This window comes from Balaenoptera ricei, chromosome 13 (genome assembly GCF_028023285.1).
Source record: "Balaenoptera ricei isolate mBalRic1 chromosome 13, mBalRic1.hap2, whole genome shotgun sequence".
In the NCBI taxonomy this organism is placed as follows: Eukaryota; Metazoa; Chordata; class Mammalia; order Artiodactyla; family Balaenopteridae; genus Balaenoptera; species Balaenoptera ricei.
Window position 1 is genome coordinate 44,234,216 of NC_082651.1, and position 26,503 is coordinate 44,260,718.

At 36.0% G+C, this 26,503-nt stretch overlaps 1 protein-coding gene across 3 annotated transcripts in view; it reads right to left on the reverse strand.

The window, feature by feature from the left end:
* The window catches only part of APLF (aprataxin and PNKP like factor), a 100,456-nt gene that overhangs the window by 55,344 nt on the left and 18,609 nt on the right, over nucleotides 1-26,503 (reverse strand). For all 3 annotated transcript variants that reach the window (XM_059942547.1, XM_059942549.1, XM_059942548.1), the window contains exons 3-5: nucleotides 13,340-13,512; nucleotides 3,892-4,036; nucleotides 3,438-3,570 (exon numbers count right to left, since the gene is read on the reverse strand). In XM_059942547.1, coding sequence (XP_059798530.1) covers nucleotides 3,438-3,570; nucleotides 3,892-4,036; nucleotides 13,340-13,512 — 451 coding nt within the window. The remainder of the gene's footprint in view (nucleotides 1-3,437; nucleotides 3,571-3,891; nucleotides 4,037-13,339; nucleotides 13,513-26,503) is intronic.

A 26,503-nucleotide genomic window follows, 5' to 3' on the forward strand; every position in this document is an offset into this window, starting at 1 on the left:
ACAAATTTTAGACAAAGTATTTTTTTTAAAAAAACTATTTGAAGGCACTAGAGAGTAACCAAAAAGGCAGAAATGAAGAGTCTGACCTTGAAAACTTAACTACAGTCTGTGAGGTTTATCAATTTGTGGCTTTTTTCCTGAGGGCATCCCCCAATTCGCAGGTGACAGAAAGCTGCAGCCTTACTGGCTTAAGTGGTCAGAGGGCTTAGTTTGAGGCTAACAGAGTAGGTAGAAAGTTAAAGACAGAATTCCAGAAGGAAGAAAGGCATAGAGAGCCAAGAACCAAAATCTACATGTAAAACTGACCCATATCCCTGGCTGGTTGCTAAACTACATGCGCAGAGACTGCAGCTGCTGACCACACGGAGGAAACAGAGTTTAGGGCCTGAATTAAATGCCCATTAAGAAAACAGGAAGTAAATTTCCTATTAGGCCCAGTTAATTGCCTATTAGAATAAAAATATTTATTCAGAGGGATACAAAATCAAAGTCTCTATACTCTTGTCATTCATAACATCCAATAGCATAAACAAGAAAATGTGACCCATATAAAGGAAAACAAGCAGCCAATAGAAACTAAACCTGAGATGACTGAAAAGTTGCAAATAAAACGCAGACTGAATAATACAATGTAGCAAACATTTTAATAATCTTGAATCAATGGGAATACCCAGCAGATGACATAAAGCATTGTGGTATCTGCTATGACAGTGAACTATGCTAGGACACTGGTCTCATCTTCTTTGACTCCTTCAGCACATATGATTGTGTGCCGGTAGTTTTTTGTTTAATTAAATTAATTTTAAACACTCTTACTGTGCTTGTCTTTTACCTTAGACATGACCCCAACAGGTCTGTTTGAAAAGCTACTTGAATAAGTCGTCTGTATTGCTTTCAGTAGTAAAATGAATAGTATTTTTCTATTTTTTTACATATATAAATGGCACATATTGTAATGGGTGAAACCTAGAGTTGACCAGGAAACAATTTTTCGAAAGTTTTTTTTTCCACTGTAGTATAAAGGGAGTGCTTTAGCAACATATATCATGATCCTTTAATATTTACACTTTCTGATCAACTAATTTCCTTTCTACAATTTATACCATAGTAATAATAAGAGTATACTTCTAAGATACTCAGTTTTTAATTGCACTTATTAATGACACTGCAATTTGGGACAGTGAATAAATGTTCAATAATAAGATAATTCTTAAATGATGATGTATTAAGAGAGTGGACAAGTACAGACATTACTGTGGTTGGCAGGATTCTGAAATGAACCCTCCCCGAGATTTCCTGCCCTAATCCCCAGGACTGTGAATAAAATGAGATATCATGCCTAGGATTATGTTAGGTTATATGGCAAAATAAATGTTGCACCTATTTTTTTTTTTAACTACTAATACTATTTTATTATTTTATTGGATTATTTGCAGAGTGGTCATAGATAATTTCTAGATTAGACATGTTGACTTCAATCCATTTTTATTCAATTTAAAAAAATAATAAAAACACTTTTATTAAACACTTCTATTGAACATGTTTAGGTAAAATATCTCGTTGAGTTTATAAACCCAAATATTAGTGACCGAGTAATAAAAATGGAAAAATTAGTCTATTTTCATGGTCCACATACAATGAAATGCAAAACAAGCATAACAGACATCTTATATGAATATTTGGGTTTCACAGAAAATATTAGAAGGCTGACACAGGCATAAACAATTATTCTTAAAAATGTCATCCTGTGATTACAGATTATATAATAGACTTTATGCTTATGTCTTATATTGTACTTCCAAAAATTATAAATATTTTAGATATAACCCTATTATAAACATCAGTTCAAAAATTTACCTTACTTTAGCTAAGGAGAAATGAAAATGTATATAACAGTTTGACACTAAAGCTGACTTTTCATATTTTGGACAGAGTAAATTTGAAAGAAACACTTCAACTGAAGCAACTTTAAAGGTAAAGGTTATGTTTTAGTAAATGAAATCAGTAAGATTTACTTAGAAGACTGGAAAAAGTCCCCTTAATAACAATCTTTGTTTAAAAAAAAAAAAAAAAAAGATTGTAACTATTCCCAGTTCTTTCATTTAAACAAAAGATTGTCATCTAGGTGAGATGTTTAGAGTAGATATGCCATGTTTTCCTAGAAAAGAGACTTTTGTAACAGATCTCAAAGTAAAATATAAATTTAATCCACCTCTGTTCAGGATTTAAGTCATACCTCAAATTTATCTAACAGATCTTAGTTTCACCAGGTAAAATTGCTAACGTGAAAGCTTCTAAAATTCTTGTTTAAGATATTTCTTTCTTCAAGATCTGTAAGATAATGTTTAGGCTTACTTTTTATTTTTCTATAAGTACAACTTCAACTACGAAATTCAGTTCGGTCCTCTGCATATATGTCAGATGATGCTACAAATCCTTTGTATTTCTCTTCCAATGTTGCACCTATTTTTAAGGTTACAAATCAGTTTACCTTGGGTTAATTAAATGGGAGATTATGTACATGGGCTTGATCTAATCAACAAATCCTTTAGAGCAGAGAGTTTTCTCAGCTGGCCACCGAGGGGAAATTAGAGAGATGGCAAAGCTGGAGAAAGGTCTGTTGTGCTATGCTGGCCTTGAAAATGAAGTGCAAGAACAGAAAAATGCCCTCTAGGAGCAGAGTGAGCTCCAGCCAACAGTCAGCAGGAAAACAAGTCCTTTAGTCCTCCAACTGCAAGGAAGCAAATTCTCCACAACTGGAATAATCTTCTAAGGGGATTCTCCCATGACACCCAGGTCAGAACCCAGCCTGACAGACACCTGGATTTCTCTTGTGAAAATCTCAACAAACAACTCAGTTGAATCTGCCCGGACTCCTCATCTTTAAAACTGTGAGCTAGGGCTTCCCTGGTGGTGCAGTGGTTAAGAATCCGCCTGCCAATGCAGGGGACACGGGTTCGAGCCTTGGTCCGGGAAGATCCCACATGCCACCGAGCAACTAAGCCCATGCGCCACAACTACTGAGCCTGCGCTCTAGAGCCCAAGAGCCACAACTACTGAAGCCCACATGCCTAGAGCCCATACTCTGCAACAAGAGAAGCCACCATAATGAGAAGCCCGCACACTGCAACGAAGACCCAATGCAGCCATAAATAAATAAATAAATAAACAAATAAATAAATTTATTAAAAAAAAACCCTGCGAGCTAATAAATGGGTACTGTTTTAAGCCACTAAAAAAATAATCATAATCATAATAATTAGCAGAATGGTGTTTGATAAATGGCATAAAATAGTTTATGTTTAAAATTAGACTTCATGAACACATCTAAAGAAATGTTAGGCTAAGTTATACACTTACATAACTGCTATTTCTGTCTTCATTTGTTCAGAAAAACTTTCAAATTCTGTTAAATATTTTCTTGAAACAAAACCTACCTCCACTGATGACTGGTACTGAAAGGTTCTGATCACTTAGATTTTCTGTTAACATCCACGCTGGAAGGATTCTTTTCCTCTGGGAAGGGTTTGGCTGTTGCTTACTCAAGTCTCTACTTTCATCTAGGAAAGACTAAAAAGGCACCTATATATTAATTGCTAAAAATAATCCTGCATCCTTAATAAAACCATAAAAATTATTTACTTTGCAGAAAACTACCATTAAAAAAATCCATCTGCAACTGTGGACTGAGTTGGTCAAAGTTCTCAAAGAAAGAAATTCAATATCGCTATTAGTTGAAGTGTTGGTCTAGTGTGATATTCTCTAGAGCTTAACTTAAAAACAGCAAAAGCAGATCAATGCTAGAAATTTTGTCATGATATGTCTAATACCAGTTGTCTTTTCTTTCCTTAAGGAACATGTTATAAATGGATGAGATCTTAAATTTCTTACCACACTATTTGCAGCAGTCTGGGTCTTTCCTATTTCTGTGCTTCTTTCCAGCTGTGGGGCACCAGGTGTCTCATCAGGCAAATCAATCGAGGAAGATTTTGGTGTTTCATTCAATATATCATCTTCATCAAGTATTTGACTGTTTCTATGAAATACAATTGAAATTCATTTATTAATCACTTAAATTTAAAACATTTCTATTGCTATCATGCCATTATGTGATTCTCCCAAGTACGTCTAACTAATGGGTTAGGCTACTTTTCTCAGACTTAGGAAGACAAAAAAGCTAATTATAGTATGCTACAATAAAATACATAGACTAGAATATGTTCTTCATCTTCTGCTCACTCTATCACCATAAAATACAGTAATCTTTCCAAAACATGGGCCTAGAAACCACAGCTATTTATAAGATGGGCAGTGGCCATCTCTATGAAGGCTTAAGAGTTATTTACTTACTATATAGTATTTGTTCAGATTGTCCATAAAAGTTAAGATCGCCTCCAAGTATCCAAAAAGAAAATGCAAACTGTAAGAACATCAGCTAAGCTAGTTAGGCTCTTGAAGAAAAAAGAAATAAAATCCTGAGGTCAAGTTCACACACAGCTGCTACTGGGGTCCTGGCCAGTGCAGCCACTTGTGAAATCTCCCCAAACTTGTAGTCCGACACAGGAGCATCCATGGTCACATGTGGAACATACTAGCAGAACCAATTACCTCCTACTTGCTGCAAAGTGTGGTAAGATCATCCAAAGTTCTGGATCATTATTCTTTACGTATGCATAGAGATGATCCAACAGACTTATCTTTTTGAAAATTTGAAAATATAGATGGAAATACCACTCAGAAATAAAAAGGAAAAAAGTATGATATGTACAACAACTTGGATGAATCTCAAAGGCAGTTTGCTAAGTGAAAGAAGCCAGACACAAAAAGTACATTTCGCATGAATCCATGCATATGTCATTCTGAAGAGGTAAAGCTACAAGGACAGAAATCGGATCAGAAGTCGCCAGAAACAGTGGGTGGGGGAGGGGAATGACCACAAAGAGGCAGGAGGGAATTTTCTGGGGAAATGAAAATGTTCTATATCTCACTGTGGTGGTACTTACATGACTACACAAATTTGTCAAAGTGCGTTGAATTATACATTTAAAGGGGTGAATTTTACTATTGGTAAAATGTTCCTCAGTAAACGCTAACATTAAAAAATTTGTCTAGCTGAGAAAAGAATAATTAATGGCTTGTTTTATTTGTTTTAGTGTATCTTATAGAAATAACCTCCTTCAAAGGCAGACTCGAATTCATGGCAAGAATCAGTCAAAAGAGAACAACTTACTTAGACTAAATTTCCCTGCAACACCACTGTTTTTGTTCATTCAATAAATATTTTCAAAATACCTAGGGTGTGTCAGACACTGTGCAAGGCACTGGGGACTCAAGAGTTGAAAATGTATGATTGCATGAAATTGCACTCCCATCACAATATTCAAATCCATTTTACTCACAACACACAGGTGTGCTTCCAAATTCTGATTTTTTCCCTTAAATTTTCTTAATTTGAAAAATATTAAGAAACACTCCAGAGAAATGCAATGGCTTTTCACAACTTACAGTGTTAGAAATTAAGTAACATCATCCATTCCATTTCTAGTTTTTCTCTTCTGGCATACACTCAAGACTAATACACACACATCCTATAGCCATAGGGAATTTTTATTAATATTTACCAAGAATAAATATAACAACAACAAAAATCCTATCCCAGAACAATATTCCAACATTTAGTTTCAAATAGGTCAAAGTGCAAATTATTCTACTATACTTTTATTTAAATATAAATACTGTCACTGTGATATGGACATATTCTTGTATTATCTTCAAATACTTCCTCAAGCAATCAACTATCACAGATTTATAATACAGTGTAACCAGAATTTGTTAAAAAATAAAAATAAAAACCTGGAATTTAATCTAAATACAATATAACAAAGGTAAATGAGTTACCCTTTTCTGTGGTAACAGCTATCAAGACATAATTCACATAATCATGAAATTCGTGCTGTTAAAGTATAAAATTCAGTCGTTTTTAGTATATTCCAAAGTTGTACAATGATCACCAATATCTAACTCTGGAACATATTCATCACCTCAAAAAGAAATCCCATATGCATCAGCAGTCACTTCCCATTCTCTTCTCCAGCCTCGGCAACTGCTAATCTACTTTCTGTCTCTAGGGATTTACATTTTCTGACACTTCACATAGATGGAATCATACAAGTTGTTTGTATACAGATGTTTTCAATTCTTTTGGGTACATTCCTAGTAGTGGAATTGCTGTGTCACATGTAATTCTACGTTTAAAATTTTGAGGAACTGCCAGAATGTGTTCCAAAGAGGCAGTAACACTTTACAACCCACTACCAAAGCATAAGAGTTCCAATCTCTCCACAACCTCACCAACACTTGTTATGTCTTTTTTACCATAGCTATCCTACTGAACGTGAAATGGTATCTCATTATGGCTCTGATTTGCATTTCATGTTGAGCATCTTTTCATGTGCTTATTGGCCAGTCAGGTATTTTCCCTGAAGAAATGTCTACTCAAATTTAGTATGCATTTTGAAATTGGGTTGTCTTTTTATTACTGTGTTGTAAAAGTTCTTTACATATTCTAGATAGAAGTCCCCTATCAGATATATGACTTGCAAATGTTTTCTCTCGTTCTGTGGGTTGTCTTTTCACTTTCTTGATGGTATCCTTAGAAGCACAGAAGTTTTTAACTCTGATGAAGTCCAATTTATCTATTTTGTTTGCTTGTGCTTTTGGTGTTATATCTAAGAAATCATTGCCTAATCCAAGGTCACAAAAATTTATACTTGTGTTTTTTTCTAAGCATTTCATAGTTTTAGCTCTTATATTAGGTCTCTGGTCCATTTTAAGTTTATTTTTTCTATGTTGTGAGGTAGGAGTCTAACTTCATTCTTTTGCATTTGTCCCAGCACCACTTATTGAGAAGACTACTCTTTTCTCCATTTAAATGTTTTAGCACTCTTGTCGAAAATTAATTGGCCATAGTGTAAGGGTTTATTTCTGGACCCTCAACTGTATTCCACTGACTTGCATGTCTTTCTTCACACCAGTACTACACTGTCTTGATTACTGTAGCTTTGTAGCAGGTTTTGAAATTACGAAGTGTGAATCTTCCAACTCTTTTCTTCTTTTTAAAGATTGTTTTGGCAATTAAGTTACTCTTAACTCTTTTTAAACAGCTAGGTTTTTTTAATTAATTAATTAATTATTTAATTATTTAATTAATGGCTGTGTTGGGTCTTCGTTTCTGTGCAAGGGCTTTCTCTAGTTGTGGGAAGCGGGGGCCACTCCTCATCGTGGTGCGCAGGCCTCTCACTATCGCAGCCTCTCTTGTTGTGGAGCACAGGCTCCAGACGCGCAGGCTCAGTAATTGTGGGTCACGGGCCCAGCTGTTCCGCGGCATGTGGGATCTTCCCAGACCAGGGCTCGAACCCGTGTCCCCTGCATTGGCAGGCAGATTCTCAACCACTGCGCCACCAGGGAAGCCCCAAGTTATTCTTAACTCTTAAAAATATATTCCAAGTTATATTTAAATATAAGTTATATATTTTGTCTTTAATACAAAATGTACTACTAATATGTATGAGCTGGATCTAAAAGTAAGTTTTAAAATAATTATAAATGAATTGTCAACATGCACGCTTTCATATTCAATGGCATTTCCATCAACATTTTATTGTTTTGTCCTGTCCAAAATTAAAGTGATTAAAATTACCTATTTATATGGAATCTAAGTATTAAGAACTTTAACAATTTGAAAGAAAAAAGTAATTTGGTACAAAAGATTTACTTTCCTTTCCTCAACAGTGTTTTAAAGAAAATAATCCCTCTAGAGAGAGAATGTTACACTTCCTTATCAGCAATGAAATTCAGATAAAGAAAATGTTATACAATATTTCATTCATGTATTCAAGAAACCAATGCCTGCTAAGCACCCACTACTGGGGAAGCAATAGGAATGGAAAATTAATGTTGGTCCTTCTATATGAAATACGTCGAAATTTAATTAGCTAAAATCTAAAACTTTTTTTTGGCTTTCTCTTACTTTGACTTCTCAAAAAAGTATGGATTTTAGTACTTCTCACAGAATAATTTCATAGAAACATATACAGAAAAGACTGAAAAATGAACACACTAGAGCTGATATGTATAGACCCATATGCTGTCATTGAGTTCGTTATGAATGGGACTGATTTATTATACAGAATCTAAATACTACATGAAAAGCATGTTGACATGAGTGAAGTGAGAATCTAAAGAAATGACAAGCTTTTGTACTGTTGTTTTGTTGTTCATATCTCTTTCTTAAATTCATAACTGGTTGGAAGAAAAAATTTACAATGATATCAGGGGTCCTTACAACTGACACAAAGCACATAGGTTTTCTTTTCTGTTCTTATTCAAATTTAAAAATATTTCAACATGTAAAAATATAGAGAGGATATAATATATGTATTCTATCTACCTATCTATTAATATAAATACTTCTGTATCCACCACCCACATAGAAGCATTTTGTCATATTTGCTCCAGATTAATTATAAATACAATCAAAGCTTCCTGTGTCCAGCCTAAATCTTGTTCCTCTCCCTCTCATCCCTTCTTTGAAGGAAAATTATTCTGATTTTATTATTCACACGTGAATACTTTTACTGTATGTATATATCCATTACTTGTGTATATATATACACATATATATATATTTTATTATTATTATTATATATATTATTCATGAAGTAATCCAAATAATCCATAATACACATGTATAATATGTAATATATATCTATATACAAACAGTGTATGCTTTATATATTTGTAACCTTTTTGTTTGTTTTTTTCCTCAACATTACATTATGGAGATTTATCCACATTTTAACCTGGAGCTCTCTCTAGTTCATTCACTTTCACTCCATTTTAAAACTATGCCAAATTTATTTAGCCACTCCCCAAGTGTCTTCACTATTAGAATGACTGCTATAGTAAGCTTTCTTGTATAGTCAGGGAAGTCAGTAAGAGCTATAGTCCTAGTCAGCTTGTGTTTGAATTCTCTGCCACATATTAGCTATGAGACCTTGGGCAAGTCTCAAACCTTCTGTGTCTCAGTTTCCTAATCTGTAATATAGGGATTTTAACAGTACCTATTCCTTATAAAGATGGTTGTGAAGATTAAAAGGTTCATACATGTAAATCTTATACAACAGTACAACGGTGTTTTTATGAGGTATACACTGCAAAATGGAGCTAGTTCTAAAATATATGAGAATCCCAATAGTATCAAAAAATGTCTAAAATATATTTCAATACTTCCACAGTCTAAGACATGGTTCATTCCCCCTTGCTAGAGTATAGTAGCCTTTCTTTGTCTGGAGACCAGGCAGCTGCCTCCTAATGGTATACCTGTCATGATGATACTTGCCTTCCTCAAGACCTGCCCTCCCACCCCTCGTGGCTTCTATTCCAATAACCAAGGTCAACTCATCATTACCTGACTAGAAAAGTACTGTCCCTACTTCAACCGGAAAGCAAATATTTACTAAAGAGCTACAGGTCCTGGCTAATATGTACTGACAGAAACCAGAAGAGCATGCCCAAGAACAGATCTTGAAGATGCTAGAACAGGGGATGCAGAATAAAACTGGATAAAAAACACTGCCCTGCAACCTAGGATTTAAGGTACTGGCAAGGACATCTAGAGCCAGTCCTAATATACAGTTGAAATGGCTTGTTCATGCTTGGAAAAAGAATATGTTTACAGTAAATATGGTAGAAACAGAGAATGCCCTGGCATGATATTGAAAAGGGGGTCAATAGGCTCTAAGAGGTGGGCATGCTAAAATGGACTTATTACATGAGACTAGAGAATCCCCCACCTGACCATGTTCCCCAGAAGGGCCCAGAACACTCAGCTATAAGGTACACACTAGTGAGGCAGTGCTGAAGAGCTCAATGGTAACTGCCTCTATAGGTCAATGTTGATGGTAGGAGAGGCTGCCAAAAACAAGGCTCTTTAGCATCAATGGAGAGGACAGCATTCTAGAATTGTAGAGGCCAGGTGGTTAGCATTTAACCATCAGAGGCTAAGTGGACATTATTTGCATAACAGACAGCAAAGTTGTAATGGCACTGATCTATAAGCACCTTTAACAATGGCTATCCACCCAGCTGGAGATTACATTGCCCAGATTTCCTTGCAACTCCGTGTAGCCATGTGCCAAACAACCCGATCAAAACGAGGGCAGAAGACTTAAATAGGCATTTTTCCAAAGAAAACATACAGATTACTACCAGGAACATGAAAAGTTGCTTAACATCACTAATTATTAGAGAAATGCAAATCAAAACACCATGAGATATCACTTCACACCTGTCAGAATGGCTATCATCAAAAAGCATACAAATAACAAGTGTTGGTGAGGATGCAGAGAAAAGGGAACCCTTGTGCACTGTTTAAGAATATAAATTGGTGCAGACACTATGGAAAACACTACAGAGGTTCCTCAAAAAACTAAAAATAGAACTACCATATGATCCAGCAATTCCACTCCTGGCTACGTATCCAAGAAAAAAACACTAATTCGAAAAGATACATGCACCCCGATGTTCATAGCAGCGCTATTTACAACAGCAAAGATATGGAAGCAGCCCAAGTGTCCATCAACAGATGAATGGCCTGTTGTTATACAAAGATACATACATATATATATATATATATATATATATATATATATATATATATATATACACACACACACACACACACACATACATACACAGACGTGTACACACACACACACACACACACAATGGAATATTACTCATCCATAAAAAAGAATAAAATTCTGCCATGTGCAACAATATGCAGGGACCTAGAGAGTTTTACATTAGTGAAATAAGTCAGACAGGGAAAGACAAATACTGTACATTATCACTTATATGTGGAATCTAAAAAATACAACAAATGAATGTATATAGCAAAACAGAAAGAGACTCACAGATATAGAAAACAAACTAGTGGATACCAGTAGGGAGAGGGAAGGGAGGATGGGCAAGATAGTGTTACGGGATTAAGATATAAAAACTACGGTGAATAAAATGGATAAGCGAAAGGATATACTGTACAGCACAGGGAATTACAGCCATCTCTCAGTAATAACTTTAAATGGAGTATAATCTATAAAAATACTGAATCACTATGCTGTACACCTGAAACTAATATAATATTATAAATCAACTATAATTTTTAAAAAGACAGAGAATATATCCATCACCCCCAAAAAGTTCCCTTGTGGCCCCCCTTCCTAGTCAATCCGCCAGAAATAAACATTGATGGATTTTGGCCCCCTGTCAGTATAAATTAGTTTTCTTATAATAGAATATAATATAAATGTAACTATACAGTAGGTATTGTTTTGTGCCTTGCTTCCTCAGGGTTTTCTAAATAGACAATCATGTCATCTGCAAATAAAGACAGTTTTGCTTCTTTCTTTCCAGTATGATGCACTTTATTTCTTTTTCTTGCTTTACTGGACTGGCTAGGACCTCCAGTAAACATGGAATAGAAGTTGTGCAAATGGCTATCTTTGTTTTGTTCCCAACTGTAGGGAGCGAACTTTTCAACACCCCACTATTAAGTATTTTTTTATAGGAAGGAAATTTCCTTCTTTTCCTAGTTTTCTCTAAGGTTTTTTTAACAGGTATTAAATTTTTGTCGCAATTGTTTTTAGGCATCTACTGGAATGACAGTTCTTTAATCTGTTAAGTGAATTTCACTGATTGTTTTTTTTAATATGTACGATAAATTCACCTTGCATTTCTCAGACAAATTTCACTTGGTCATAGTGTATTAAAATCTATTTCACACATTGCTTGTTTTGACTTCTAAATATTTTGTTATGAGGAATGTGGGTTTGTATTTACTTTTCTTGTAATATTCTTGTCTGATTTTGGTATCAGGATTATGGAAGCCTCATAAAATGAGTGGGGAAGTGTACTCTCTTCTATTTTGGAGAAAAAAGTATAATATTGGTATTATTTGTACCTTGTAAGTTTAAGATAAATCACTAGTGAAGTTCCTTGCCAGGAAATTCTTAAATTGGGAACTCAGTTTCTTTAATGGACATATGATTCATCAGATTTTCTATTTCTTCCTGTATCAGTTCTGGTAAATTGCGTTTTTCAAGGAATGCATCCATTCATTTAGGCTATCAGTTTTACTGGCATAAAGTTTTAAATAATTATTTCTTTATTATTCTTTTAAGGTCTGCAGGATCAGTAGTGATATTGCCTCTTCCATTCCTGATATTGATAATTTGTGTTTTCCAGCTTTTTTTTCTTGGTAAGCCTTGTCAATTTTATCAATTTTATTAGTCTTTTCAGAAAACTAACTTTAGGCTTTGTTGATCTTCTTTGTTATCTGTCTATGTTCTATTTCATTGATTTCTAGTCCTATTCTTCTTATTGTTTCCTTTTTTCTGTCTATTTTGGGATTAATTTACTCCTGTTTGTCTATCTTCTTAAAATAGAAGCAAAGGGCATCAGTTTTACCTCTTTCTTCTCTTCTAATATAGGCAATTAATATAAATTTCCCTCAAAGGACTACTTTAGATATATTTCACAAATGTTTTTGTTATGTTTTCAGTATTATTCTGGTCAAAATGTTTTCTAATTGCCCTTGTGATTTCTCTTGGATCCAGAGGTTACCTAGGTGTGTGTTGTTTAATTTCAAAACACTTGAAGATTTTCCTAGATATTGTATTTTTATTGATGTTTAAATTTAATACCAGTGCAATCAAAGAACACACTCTATATAATCTGTCCATCTACTTCTATATGTCCAGTTTAAGTATTCTATAATTTAAAAGCTAAAACAAAGGCAAATAATCCTGCTAATGACTGCCTCAACAAAACTAGTGCATTAATTTCAATTTTATATCAGCTATTTATTGTAACCTCATTTCTTCCGTTTCCCTATTCTATATTTTCTGTTATTCTTATAAGAAATAAGAGTTATACAAGTATAATCTAAAACAGAGGTTAATACCTTAAGAAAATTTTAAAAACTAAAAAAAAAGATTAAGAAAATGTAGTCAGTTTCAAATTAACTATCCTGGTTATTGTTAGATGCAAAATATATTCTAAACGCAATGGTAAAAGATACAACATATGGAAGCAATCACTATTGAGGCATAAGTTTCCAAAATCAAATGTTTTGTAGAAAAACACACACACTCACCATGTAAGACCTATCGCCAATATAGTTGAATTCTAGAGTGGTTTCTACTGAAGCTTTTGTGGATGACTGAGGAATTAGATTACAGATACCATTACTTAATTGCATTTTATCAGGCAATCTTACCTTAAAGTGCATTCCATTTCCATTTCAGAATGTGTAGACAAAACACGGAAAATGTATTTGTCAACTAATAAAGAAAAACTATCTCCAGGATTCAACCAGTGCCATAGATTTGTCTTCAATGGTAAGAGCTGTCTCTTCTCAGAAGACAGATAAAAGCATGGATTTGTATGTATCTAGCAAATTAAAGAAAAAGAATACAGTGATGTAACTCAAAATCATGACAAAAATACAACTAAATAACGAACTGATTCAACATTTGTGTCAAAACAATTCTAAGTATAAGCTTACACTTAAAAGTCTAATAAATCTGGCACTTCCAAGTATCATAATTATTATCTAAACGTAAAAAAAATAGTTGTAATATACCTCCCATTTCTCTAGGAATCAAAGAAAAAAGCAAAGTTATCAATTAACTGGTTAAAAGATACTTCTATTTTGTTTGAGAGATGACTGGACATTGGAAAGAGAAACATGAAAAATAATTATCAGTATGGAAACTGAGTCCCCCAGTTTTGATATCCAAAATTCACTAATCCCTTGAAAATTCTCTTCTGCTTATTTTCCCCTAATAATTTCTCACTATGATTAAAAAATGAGAAACTATGGGAAGGAAATTCTTGATCAAATTTCTCAAGCAAACAACATACCTTTTTTCTTTACTCCTCACAGAGGAATCTTCTTATTTTGTTTAAATGAAATTCCCCTCTGAAGATCATCATCCATATTCAAATTGCAAGAGGTAAATATATCTCAATGTCAAAACTATTACAATATCCCCTATTTTGAATTATGTTTCCACTGATTACCTCATGTTAGCAAAGATAATGAGAGCTGCCTCCATAATTAATACCTATTGAAAGGCATCTTAAAAATTCTAACTAAAATCAAGCTGAGTTTAGCCATCTCCAGAATAGCCTTCTTGTCATCTAAACCATTGGGTCTTTTAATAAGCTTTAGCATATACCAAAGCAATCCACATTAATGCAGATCTTCAGTTTTTTAAAAGAATTTTACATAGAGCAACTCCCCCTACCACCCATTCATCTGTCTACTTCATCAGTTTGAATGACATTTTTTTCTAGAGACATCAACCATCTCTCCATTTATAGCAAGGTAAATGCCACCCTGAGATTGGACATATGCCAAACATTCTCAGTTTTTCTATTTATACTTCATTAAAGTATCTTGAGATACAACTAAATTTTCACACATCAAAACCTTTTCTGATCCCAACCATTTAATATATCTATAGGTGTTAAGATACGTTCTATTCACCCTGAGTTTGAACAGACTAGAAATGAGTATAAATTCAGCAGGTAAAAACTTCTGTTCCTACTGTAAAAAATATTCATTATGGAAAAATTAAGGAAGCTTGTAATAGTCCTCTTTTTAATGTATTTTGAAATTCTAGAAATGCATCAGTATTTTTTTTTCTTTTTACCCCTCAAAAATTTTCTTTTCATTGGGAAACTTGGTTAAAATTTTTGTTAAATATAGTTACTGTCATTTTTTAAAAATCTTAATCATTTATGGAATATAAACTAAGTAAGATATAAACGAGTCTAGAATATTGTTATAAAACATGAAGCAAATAATGTTGTTAAGTTAGGTAGACTACTTTGCATTATAATTTATTTTTCATGTTTTTATTTCTTAAAATGCCTATTTCTATGGAAAAAGAATAGGGTATTTCAAGGGTAAATACAAGATATTCTGATTTAGTTTCAATTATATATTAAAACACACCAAAATATCCACAAACTTTTATTGAACATCTACAACATTCTTTCATTCCATTCAAATGTCAAGCCCCAGATCATTTACCTCTGAAGTACCCCGAGTCCATCTCTCTTTAGCATTTGCAGTCACTGCCCTAGTTCAAGCTCTTACCCACTGCTTGCATTTCTTGCTTGTGCTAACATCACATCAAGTCTCCCTGATTTCCTTTACCTCACTGCTTCCTAAGTTATTTTTTTACATTGCCCTACATAAAGCCTCTGATGCTTCTCCAATATAAGCAAAGCACAGCAGTGAAGGCTCTTCATAAATCTACAGTGGTTTGCAACCTCATCTCTCACCTTCATACACCAAAATCTTCACCCTATACATACAATCTTTGATCCAATCATTTTGAGACCTACTCAAAAATGCTCTTTTGTTTACTACAGCCTCAGTAATGTCTTATCTCACCCCACCTTTCTGCTTGAACTATTGGAACCAGTCCCTATCAGTTCAAAGATTACTATAGTCATCTGATAAATCACCACTAGACTCCAAGGTCCATGGGTGCAGATAACTACCTAACACAGTTCTAACAGTCTATGATTAAAATGACTACAGAAGTCTCTAGCAGCAGGAAGAATCAATGATATTTCAACTGTCAGCCATTAGTGAATAATCTCAGGAATGGTTCCAAATAGTTTACTATAAGAAGTGAGGCTTGAAGCCTAATGTACTTAATAAAAATGCTACCTGTTGAGTCACTTAAATAGATTCACCCCTAAAACTGTTTAACTGCATTCTCTATATCATATTACATGACTTTTAAAAATTATAAATGGTACAATTAGGTAAACTAAATTTTAAACAGAATCCACTTTCATCTGCCAAAAAGCTCCTGGTAGCAAGCAGCTCAGCACATGAGCTTACTGGCTTTCAAAATCCCAAGAAAATCACAAAAGTAACTTCAGTTGTCACTTCACATGACTTCATCTGATCAAACACCATAATATACTTTCTTTAAAAAAATTATTTATTTATTTATTTTCACTGGATGACTTGAATAATACATATATATATATTTTATACAGCAGGTTCTTATTAGTCATCCATTTTATACACATCAGTGTATACATGTCAATCCCAATCGCCCAATTCATCACACCACCATCCCCACCCCCCACCGCTGCCCCCCCTTGGTGTCCATACGTTTGTTCTCTACATCTGTGTCTCAATTTCTGCCCTGCAAACCAGTTCATCTGTACCATTTTTCTAGGTTCCACATATGTGCGTTAATATACGATATTTGTTTTTCTCTTTCTGACTTACTTCACTCTGTATGACAGTCTCTAGATCCATCCACGTCTCAACAAATAACCCAATTTCGCTCTTTTTTATGGCTGAGTAATATGCCATTGTATATATGTACCACATCTTCCTTATCCATTCATCTGTCGATGGGCATTTAGGTTGCTTCCATGACCTGGCTATATTGTAAATAGTGCTGCAATGAACACCGGGGTGCATGTGTCTTTTTGAATTATGGTTTTCTCTGGGTATATGCCCAGTAGTGGGATTGCTGGATCACACGGTAATTCTATGTTTAGTTTTTTAAGGAACCTCCATACTGTTCTCCATAGTGGCTGTATCAATTTACATTCCCACCAACAGTGCAAGAGGGTTCCCTTTTCTCCACACCCTCTCCAGCATTTGTTGTTTGTAGATTTTCTGATGATGCCCATTCTAACTGGTGTGAGGTGATACCTCATTGTAGTTTTGATTTGTATTTCTCTAATAATTAGTGATGTTGAGCAGCTTTTCATGTGCTTCTTGGCCATCTGTATGTCTTCTTTGGAGAAATGTCTATTTAGGTCTTCTGCCCATTTTTGGATTGGGTTGTTTGTTTTTTTCATATTGAGCTCCATGAGCTGTTTATATATTTTGGAGATTAATCCTTTGTTCGTTGATTTGTTTGCAAATATTTTCTCCCATTCTGAGGGCTGTCTTTTCGTCTTGTTGATGGTTTCCTTTGCTGTGCAAAAGCTTTGAAGTTTCATTAGGTCCCATTTGTTTATTTTTGTTTTTATTTCCATTTCTCTAGGAAATGGATCTTGCTGTGATTTATGTCAAAGAGTGTTCTTCCTATGTTTTCCTCTAAGAGTTTTATAGTGTCTGGTCTTACATTTAGGTCTCTAATCCATTTTGAGTTTATTTTTGTGTATGGTGTTAGGGAGTATTCTAATTTCATACTTTTACATGTACCTGTCCAGTTTTCCCAGCACCACTTATTGAAGAGACTTTCTTTTCTCCATTGTATGTCCTTGCCTCCTTTGTCGTAGATTAGTTGACCATAGGTGTGTGGGCTTATCTCTGGGCTTTCTATCTTGTTCCATTGATCTATGTTTCTGTTTTTGGGCCAGTACCATATTGTCTTGATTACTGTAGCTTTATAGTATAGTCTGAAGTCAGGGAGTCTGATTCCTCCAGCTCTGTTTTTTTCCCTCAAGACCACTTTGGCTATTCGGAGTCTTTTGTGTCTCCATACAAATTTTAAGATTTCTTGTTCTAGTTCCGTAAAAAATGCCATTGGTAATTTGATAGGGATAGCATTGAATCTGTAGATTGCTTTGGGTAGTATAGTCATTTTCACAATATTGATTCTTCCAGTCCAAGAACATACCATAATATACTTTTAAATTTTTTTTTTTTAAAGTTTTTTTTTTTTTTTTAATTTATTATTTTTGGCTTTGTTGGGTCTTCGTTTCTGTGCAAGGGCCTCCTCTAGTTGCGGCAAGCGGGGGCCACTCTTCATCGCGCTGCGCGGGCCTCTCACTATCGCGGCCTCTCTTGTTGCGGAGCACAGGCTCCAGACGCGCAGGCTCAGCAGTTGTGGCTCACGGGCCCAGTTGCTCCACGGCATGTGGGATCCTCCCAGACCAGGGCTCGAACCCGTGTCCCCTGCATTAGCAGGCAGATTCTCAACCACTGCGCCACCAGGGAAGCCCCCATAATATACTTTTAAATTAACCACAGAATCATGGAATTTGGGGAAAGGAACCAAAAACTACTTAGCTAAATTAGGAAAGAAAATGACTACATTTTAGAAGCTAAACCATCCAAACAGTACATTTAACCAAGGCCTGGGGCAGGCTGGTGAGACTAATACAGAATAGGGAATATTAAAGCAAAAGCTGCCAGGAAAATAAGCACTGTTACCTACATGCTCAAATTAAAGAAAAAGAAAAAAAAAGACAATTCTGAAAGCTGCAATGAATATAATCTATCTAGTTCTGGCAATTAAAATTCATGAGGATCTGGCCTTAAGTCCTTCCTAGGTGTTTCTGCAATTGGAAACATTTCTATTTCCTTTAAGTCTGTGTTAAAAGAAAGCAGTAAACTAAAATTTGGAGAGGAAGGGTAGAAGTAGAAATTAAAAACAGAGGCTATATAAATTTGGTAGGCAATTATTTCATTGGTCAGTCATTTTATAAACTATATTAATATAAAATTTTATAAGCAAGATGGCATAAGAACGGAGATGCAGTGTAATTTATGCAACATCATATTCCTAAAAAGACCTGTAAATGTTTGATTTTTAAGTTATAATTGAAATGTAATGTTTAGAAACCTTCATTATGTTATCAGCCACCCCTAATTTATCTCTCAGTGTGGCTCTCTGGCATATGGCTAGAGCTTTTGAGTGTTTTTGCACGTTGCTGGGCTTGGAAATGCTCCCTGTTACTCCTCAGCCTTTTAAGTGAAGCCTCCCCTTCCTTGGGTATATGCCATGGTCACCAGTGAGGAATGGTGGGTAGCAGGAAGGACAAGAGTCAAAACAGGAATATACATATCTTCTGCCTGAACCCTGAATATTTTCTAAATGAGGTTCCCTTCTTACAGGCTAAGAGAAGACCATGTTCTTATTCATGAGTATTTTAAAGATTCAAATGAATCTCTAAACAATATTAAATAATGATATAGTCCTAAGTTTATAAAAGCTAAGATGTTAAATACAAAGGCATAAAATTGTAAGAGAAGAAAAGGTAAAATACTTAAGGAAACTGATTACATTTCTTTAAAAAGACATCACAAACCCAAAGTCAAGAAAACAGTCAGTTTGAGTATTTTTTCCTCAGCTGAAAGCACTTAATATTTAAAAGATAGGTCGTTAAATATTAGGCATTTAGCAAATCATCCACAAAGAAAGTGGACCAATCTGTGTGGTCCGTGATCATCTTTTTCTTTTCCTAAAAATGTTCATACAGGAGATCCCAGAACTAAGAGCAAAAATGACATCTCAGGAAATCTGTTTACTCCTAAAACTCACATCTAAATAAATATTACTCATTGAGTAAGCTCTTTAAAAAAATCTATGTCAAACTATATACACTCCAACTAAAAAGCCACACATACAAGAAGTCCAAAACGTTGTTTCTTAAGTTATAAAATAGACAAAAATTTATCAAAAAGGAGAAGACAGACACAACATTTGGAATGAAAACAATGACATAAGTACACATAAAACTTTTGAAAAATAATAGAATACTATAAATACTTTATTCCAATATATGTGTAAACATGGCCAAAACTGACAACTGTCTTAAAGAATATACACAACAGACTTTTAAAAAGAAAATGGGAAAAAGCAGCCCTGTTATTCCGTGTCACCAGAAGAGAAACATCAAGAGCTCTGAGAGTTCCTTTATGTAGAAGTCTCAGTCTGCCCCATAGGGGAGGCAACCTGGTGCCCAGCAGTATGTGACCAGGTGATACTCAAAATGCATTAATGGATTCAGGGAGCCAAAAACCAAGTATTTTTATCACAGAGGAAAAGCCTGATTTACAAGGTTTTTACTGAGAAGAGACCTTCAAGATGGAGGAGGAGTAAGACGTGGAGATCACCTTCCTCCCCACAAATACATCAGAAATACATCTAAATGTGGAACAACTCCTACAGAACACCTACTGAACACTGGCAGAAGACCTCAGACTTCCCAAAAGGCAAGAAACTCCCCACGTACCTGGGTAGGGTAAAAGAAAAAACAAAAAACAGAGACAAAAGAATAGGGATGGGACCTGCACCTCTGGGAGGGAGCTGTGAAGCAGGAAAAGTTCCCACACACTAGGAAGGCCTTCGCGGGTGGACAAAGGGGGCGGGGGGTGGCAGGGGGGAAGCTCTGGAGCCATGGAGGAGAGCGCAGCAACAGGGGTGCAGAGGGCAAAGCGGAGAGATTCCTGCACAGAGGATCACTGCTGACCAGCACTCACCAGCCCAAGAGGCTTGTCTGCTCACCCGCCGGGGAGGGCGGGGGCTGGGAGCTGAGGCTTGGGCTTCGGAGGTCAGACCCCAGAGAGAGGACTGGGGTTGGCTGCGTGAACACAGCCTGAAGGGGGCCAGTGCACCACAGCTAGCCGGGAGGGAGTCTGGGAAAAAGTCTGGACCCGCCACAGAGGCAAGAGACCATTGTTTCGGGATGCGCGAGGAGAGGGCATTCAGAGCACCGCCTAAACGAGCTCCAGAGACGGGCACGAGCCGTGGCTATCAGCGCGGACACCAGAGACGGGCATGAGATGCTAAGGCTGCTGCTGCAGCCACCAAAAAGGCTGTGTGCAAGCACAGGTCACTCTCCACACCTCCTCTCCCGGGAGTCTGTGCAGCCCACCACTGCCAGGGTCCCGTGATCCAGGGATAACTCCCCGGGAGAACACATGGCATGCCTCAGGCTGGTGCAACGTCATGCCTGCCTCTGCTGCCGCAGGCTCACCCCGCATTCCATACCCCTCCCTCCCCCTGGCCTGAGTGAGCCAGAGCCCCCTAATCAGCTGCTCCTTTAACCCCGTCCTGTCTGGGTGGGGGAACAGACGCCCTCAGGCGACCTACACACAGAGGCGGGGCCAAATCCAAAGCTGAACCCCAGGAGCTGTGCGAACAAAGAAGAGGAAGGAAAATCTCTCCCAGCAGCCTCAGGAGCAGTGGATTAAATCTTCACAATCAACTTGATGTACCCTGCATCTGTGGAATACCTGAATAGAAAACAAATCATCAAATCATCCCAAACTGAGGAGGTGGACTTTGGGAGCAACTGTAGACTTGCGGTTTGCTTTCTGCATCTAATTTGTTTCTGGTTTTATGTTTATCTTACTTTTGTATTCAGAGTTTATTATCACTGGTAGATTTGTTTACTGATTTGGTTGCTCTCTTCCTTTTTTCTTTAATATATATATATTCATTTTTCTTTTTTTTCTTTTGGTGAGTGTGTACATATATGCTCCTTTGTGTGATTTTGTCTGTATAGCTTTGCATTTACCATTTTTCCTAGGGTTCTGTCTGTTTTTGTTTTGTTTTGTTTTTTGTATAGTTTTAAGCACTTGTTATCATTGGTGGATTTGTTTTTTGGTTTGCTTGCTCTCTTCTTTCTTTTTTTTCTTTATTACTTTAAATTTTTCTTATTTTTAATATTTTAAAATATTTTTTATTTTACTAACTTTATTTTATTCCTTCCTTCCTCCCTCCCTCCCTCCCTTCCTTCCTTCCTTCCTTCCTGTGCTCCGGCCAGGTTTCAGGCCTGTGCCTCTGAGGTGGCAGAGCCGAGTTCAGCACATTGGTCGACCAGAGACCTCCCAGCGCCACGTAATATCAAACGGCAAAACCTCTCTCAGAGATCTCCATCTCAATGCTAAGACCCAGCTCCACTCAACGACCAGCAAGCTACATTGCTGGACACCCTATGCCAAACAACTAGCAAGACAGGAACACAAGCCCACCCATTAGCAGAGAGGCTGCCTAAAATCATACTAAGGTCACAGACACCCCAAAACACACCATGGGGCGCAGTCCTGCCTACCAGAAAGACAAGATCCAGCCTCATCCACCAGAACACAGGCACTAGTCCCTTCCACCAGGAAGCCTACACAAGCCACTGAACCAATCTTAGCCACTGGGGGCAGACACCAAAAACAACAGGAACTACGAACCTGCAGCCTGCGAAAAGGAGACCATAAACACAGTAAGGTAAGCAAAATGAGAAGACAGAGAAATACACAGCAGGTCAAGGAGCAAGGTAAAAACCCACCAGACCAAACAAATGAAGAGGAAATAGGCAGTCTACCTGAAAAAGAATTCAGACTAATGACAGTAAAGATTATCCAAAATCTTGGAAATACAATGGAGAAAATACAAAAAACGTTTAACAAGGACCTAGAAGAACTACAGAGCAAACAAACAATGATGAACACCACAATAAATGAAATTAAAAATTCTCTAGAGGGAATCAATAGCAGAATAACTGAGGCAGAAAAACGGATAAGTGACCTGGAAGATAAAACAGTGGAACTAACTAACACAGAGCAGAATAAAGAAAAAAGAAAGAAAAGAATTGAGGACAGTCTCAGAGACCTCTGGGACAACATTAAATGCACCAACATTCGAATTACAGGGGTCCCAGAAGAAGAAGAGAAAAAGAAAGGGACTGAGAAAATATTTGAAGAGATTATAGGTGAAAACTTCCCTAATATGGGAAAGGAAATAGTTAATCAACTCCAGGAAGCGCAGAGTCCCATACAGGACAAATCCAAGGAGAAACATGCCAAGACACATATTAATCAAACTATCAAAAATTAAATACAAAGAAAAAATATTAAAAGCAGCAAGGGGAAAACAACAAATAACATACAAGGGAATCCCCATAAGGTTAACAGCTTATCTTTCAGCGGAAACTCTGCAAGCCAGAAGGGAGTGGCAGGACATATGGAAGTGATGAAAGGGAAAAACCTACAACTAAGATTACTCCACCCAGCAAGGATCTCATTCAGATTCGATGGAGAAATTCAAACCTTTATAGAAAAGCAAAAGCCAAGAGAATTCAGCACCACCAAACCAGCTTTACAACAAATGCTAAAAGAACTTCTCCAGGCAGAAAACACAAGAGAAGGAAAAGACCTACAAAAACAAACCCAAAACAATTAAGAAAATGGTAATAGGAACACACATATTGATAATTACCTTAAATGTAAATGGATTAAATGCTCCAATCAAAAGACTGGCTGAATGGATACAAAAACAAGACCCGTATATATGCTGTCTACAAGAGAGCCAATTCAGACAAGGGACACACACAGACTGAAAGTGAGGGAATGGAAAAAGATATTCCATGCAAATGGAAATCAAAAGAAAGCTGGAGTAGCAATTCTCATATCAGATAAAATAGACTTTAAAATAAAGACTATTACAAGAGACAAAGAGGGACACTGCATAATGATCAAGGGATCAATCCAAGAAGAAGATATAACAATTCTAACTATTTATGCACCCAACATAGGAGCACCTCAATACATAAGGCAAATGCTAACAGCCATAAAAGGGGAAATCGACAGTAACACAACCATAGTAGGGGACTTTAACAACCCACTTTCACCAATGAAGAGATCATCCAAAATGAAAATAAAAAAGGAAACACAAGCTTTAAATGATACATTAAACAAGATGGACTTAATTGATATTTATAGGCCATTCCGTCCAAAAACAACAGAATACACTTTCTTCTCAAGTGCTCATGGAACATTCTCCAGGATAGATCATATCTTGGGTCACAAATCAAGCCTTGGTAAATTAAAGAAAACTGAAATCATATCAAATATCTTTTCTGACCACAATGCTATGAGACTAGATATCAATTACAGGAAAATATTTGTAAAAAATACAAACACATGGAAGCTAAACAATACACTACTAAATAACCAAGAGAACACTGAAGAAATCAAAGAGGAAATCAAAACATACCTAAAAACAAATGACAATGAAAACACTAAGACCCAAAAACCTATGGGATGCAGCAAAAGCAGTTCTAAGAGGGACGTTCATAGCAATACAACCCTACCTCAAGAAACGAGAACCATCCCCAATACACAACCTAACCTTACACCTAAAGCAATTAGAGAAAGGAGAACAAAAAAAAAAAACCCCAAAGGTAGCAGAAGGAAAGAAATCATAAAAATCAGATCAGAAATAAATGAAAAAGAAATGAAGGAAACAACTGCAAAGATCAATAAAACTAAAAGCTGGTTCTTTGAGAAGATAAACAAAATTGATAAACCATTAGCCAGACTCATCAAGAAAAAAAGGGAGAAGACTCAAATCAATAGAATTAGAAATGAAAAAGGAGAAGTAACAACTGACACTGCAGACATACAAAGGATCATGAGAGATTACTTCAACCAACTATATGCCTAAAATGGACAACTGGAAGAAATCGACAAATTCTTAGAAAAGCACAACCTTCTGAGACTGAACCAGGAAGAAATAGAAAATATAAACAAACCAATCACAAGCACTGAAATTGAGACTGTAATTAAAAAATCTTCCAACAAACAAAAGCTGAGGACCAGATAGCTTCACAGGCAAATTCTATCAAACATTTAGAGAAGAGCTAACACCTACCCTTCGCAAACTCTTCCAAAATATAGCAGAGGGAGGAACACTCCCAAACTCATTCTATGAGGCCACCATCACCCTGATACCGAAACCAGACAAAGATGTCACAAAGAAAGAAAACTACAGGCCAATATCACTGATGAACATCGATGAAAAAACCCTCAACAAAATACTAGCAAACAGAATCCAACAGTACATTAAAAGGATCATACACCATGATCAAGTGGGGTTTATCCCAGGAATGCAAGGATTCTTCAATATACACAAATCAGTCAATGTGATAAACCATATTAACAAATTGAAGGAGAAAAACCATATGATCATCTCAATAGATGCAGAAAAAGCTTTCGACAAAATTCGACACCAATTTATGATAAAAACCTTCCAGAAGGCAGGCATAGAGGGAACTTACCTCAACATAATAAAGGCCATATATGACAAACCCACAGCAAACATCGTTTTCAATGGTGAAAAACTGAAACCATTTCCTCCAAGATCAGGAAAAAGACAAGGTTGTCCACTATCACCACTATTATTCAACATAGTTTTGGAAGTTTTAGCCACAGCAATCAGAGAAGAAAGAGAAATAAAAGGAATCCAAATTGGAAAAGAAGAAGTAAAGCCATCACTTTTACAGATGACATGTTACTATACATAGAGAATCCTAAAGATGCTACCAGAAACCTACTAGAGCTAATCAATGAATTTGGTAAAGTCACAGGATACAAAATTAATGCAAGAAATTTCTTGCATTCCTATACACTAACGATGAAAAATCTGAAAGAGAAATTAAGGAAACACTCCCATTTACCACTGCAACAAAAAGAATAAAATATCTAGGAATAAACCTACCTAAGGAGACAACAGACCTGTATGCAGAAAACTATAAGACAATGATGAAAGAAACTAAAGATGATACAAACAGATGGAGAGATAACCATGTTCTTGGACTGGAAGAATCAACATTGTGAAAATGACTATACTACCCAAAGCAATCTACAGATTCAATGCAATCCCTATCAAACTACCACTGGCATTTTTCAAAGAACTAGAACAAAAAATTTCACAGTTTGTATGGAAACACAAAAGACCCCGAATAGCCAAAGCAATCTTGAGAAAGAAAAACGGAGCTGGAGGAATCAGGTTTCCTGACTTCAGACTGTACTACAAAGCTACAGTAATCAAGATAGTATGGTACTGGCACAAAAACAGAAACATAGATCAATGGAACAGGATAGAAAGCCCAGAGATAAACCCACGCACATATGGTCACCTCATTTTTGATAAAGGAGGAAAGAATATACAATGGAGAAAAGACAGCCTCTTCAATAAATGGTGCTGGGAAAACTGGACAGCTACATGTAAAAGAATGAAATTAGAATACTCCCTAACACCATACACAAAAATAAACTAAAATGGATTACAGACCTAAATGTAAGGCCAGACACCATCACACTCTTAGAGGAAAACATAGGCAGAACACTCTATGACATATATCACAGCAAGATCCTTTTTGACTCACCTCCTAGAGAAATGGAAATAAGAACACAAATAAACAAATGGGACCTAATGAAACTTAAAAGCTTTTGCACAGCAAAGGAAACCATAAACAAGACCAAAAGTCAACCCTCAGGATGGGAGATATTTGCAAGTGAAGCAACTGACAAAGGATTAATCTCCAAAATTTACAATCAGCTCATGCAGCTCAATATCAAAAAAACAAACAACCCAATCCAAAAATGAGCAGAAGACCTAAACAGACATTTCTCCAAAGAAGATATACAGATTGCCAAAAACACATGAAAGGATGCTCAACAACACTAATCATTAGAGAAATGCAAATCAAAACTACAATGAGGTATCACCGTACACCAGTCAGAAAGGCCATCATCAAAAAATCTACAAACAATAAATGCTGGAGAGGGTGTGGAGAAAAGGGAACCCTCTTGCACTGTTGGTGGGAATGTAAATTGATACAGCCACTATGGAGAACAGTATGGAGGTTCCTTAAAAAA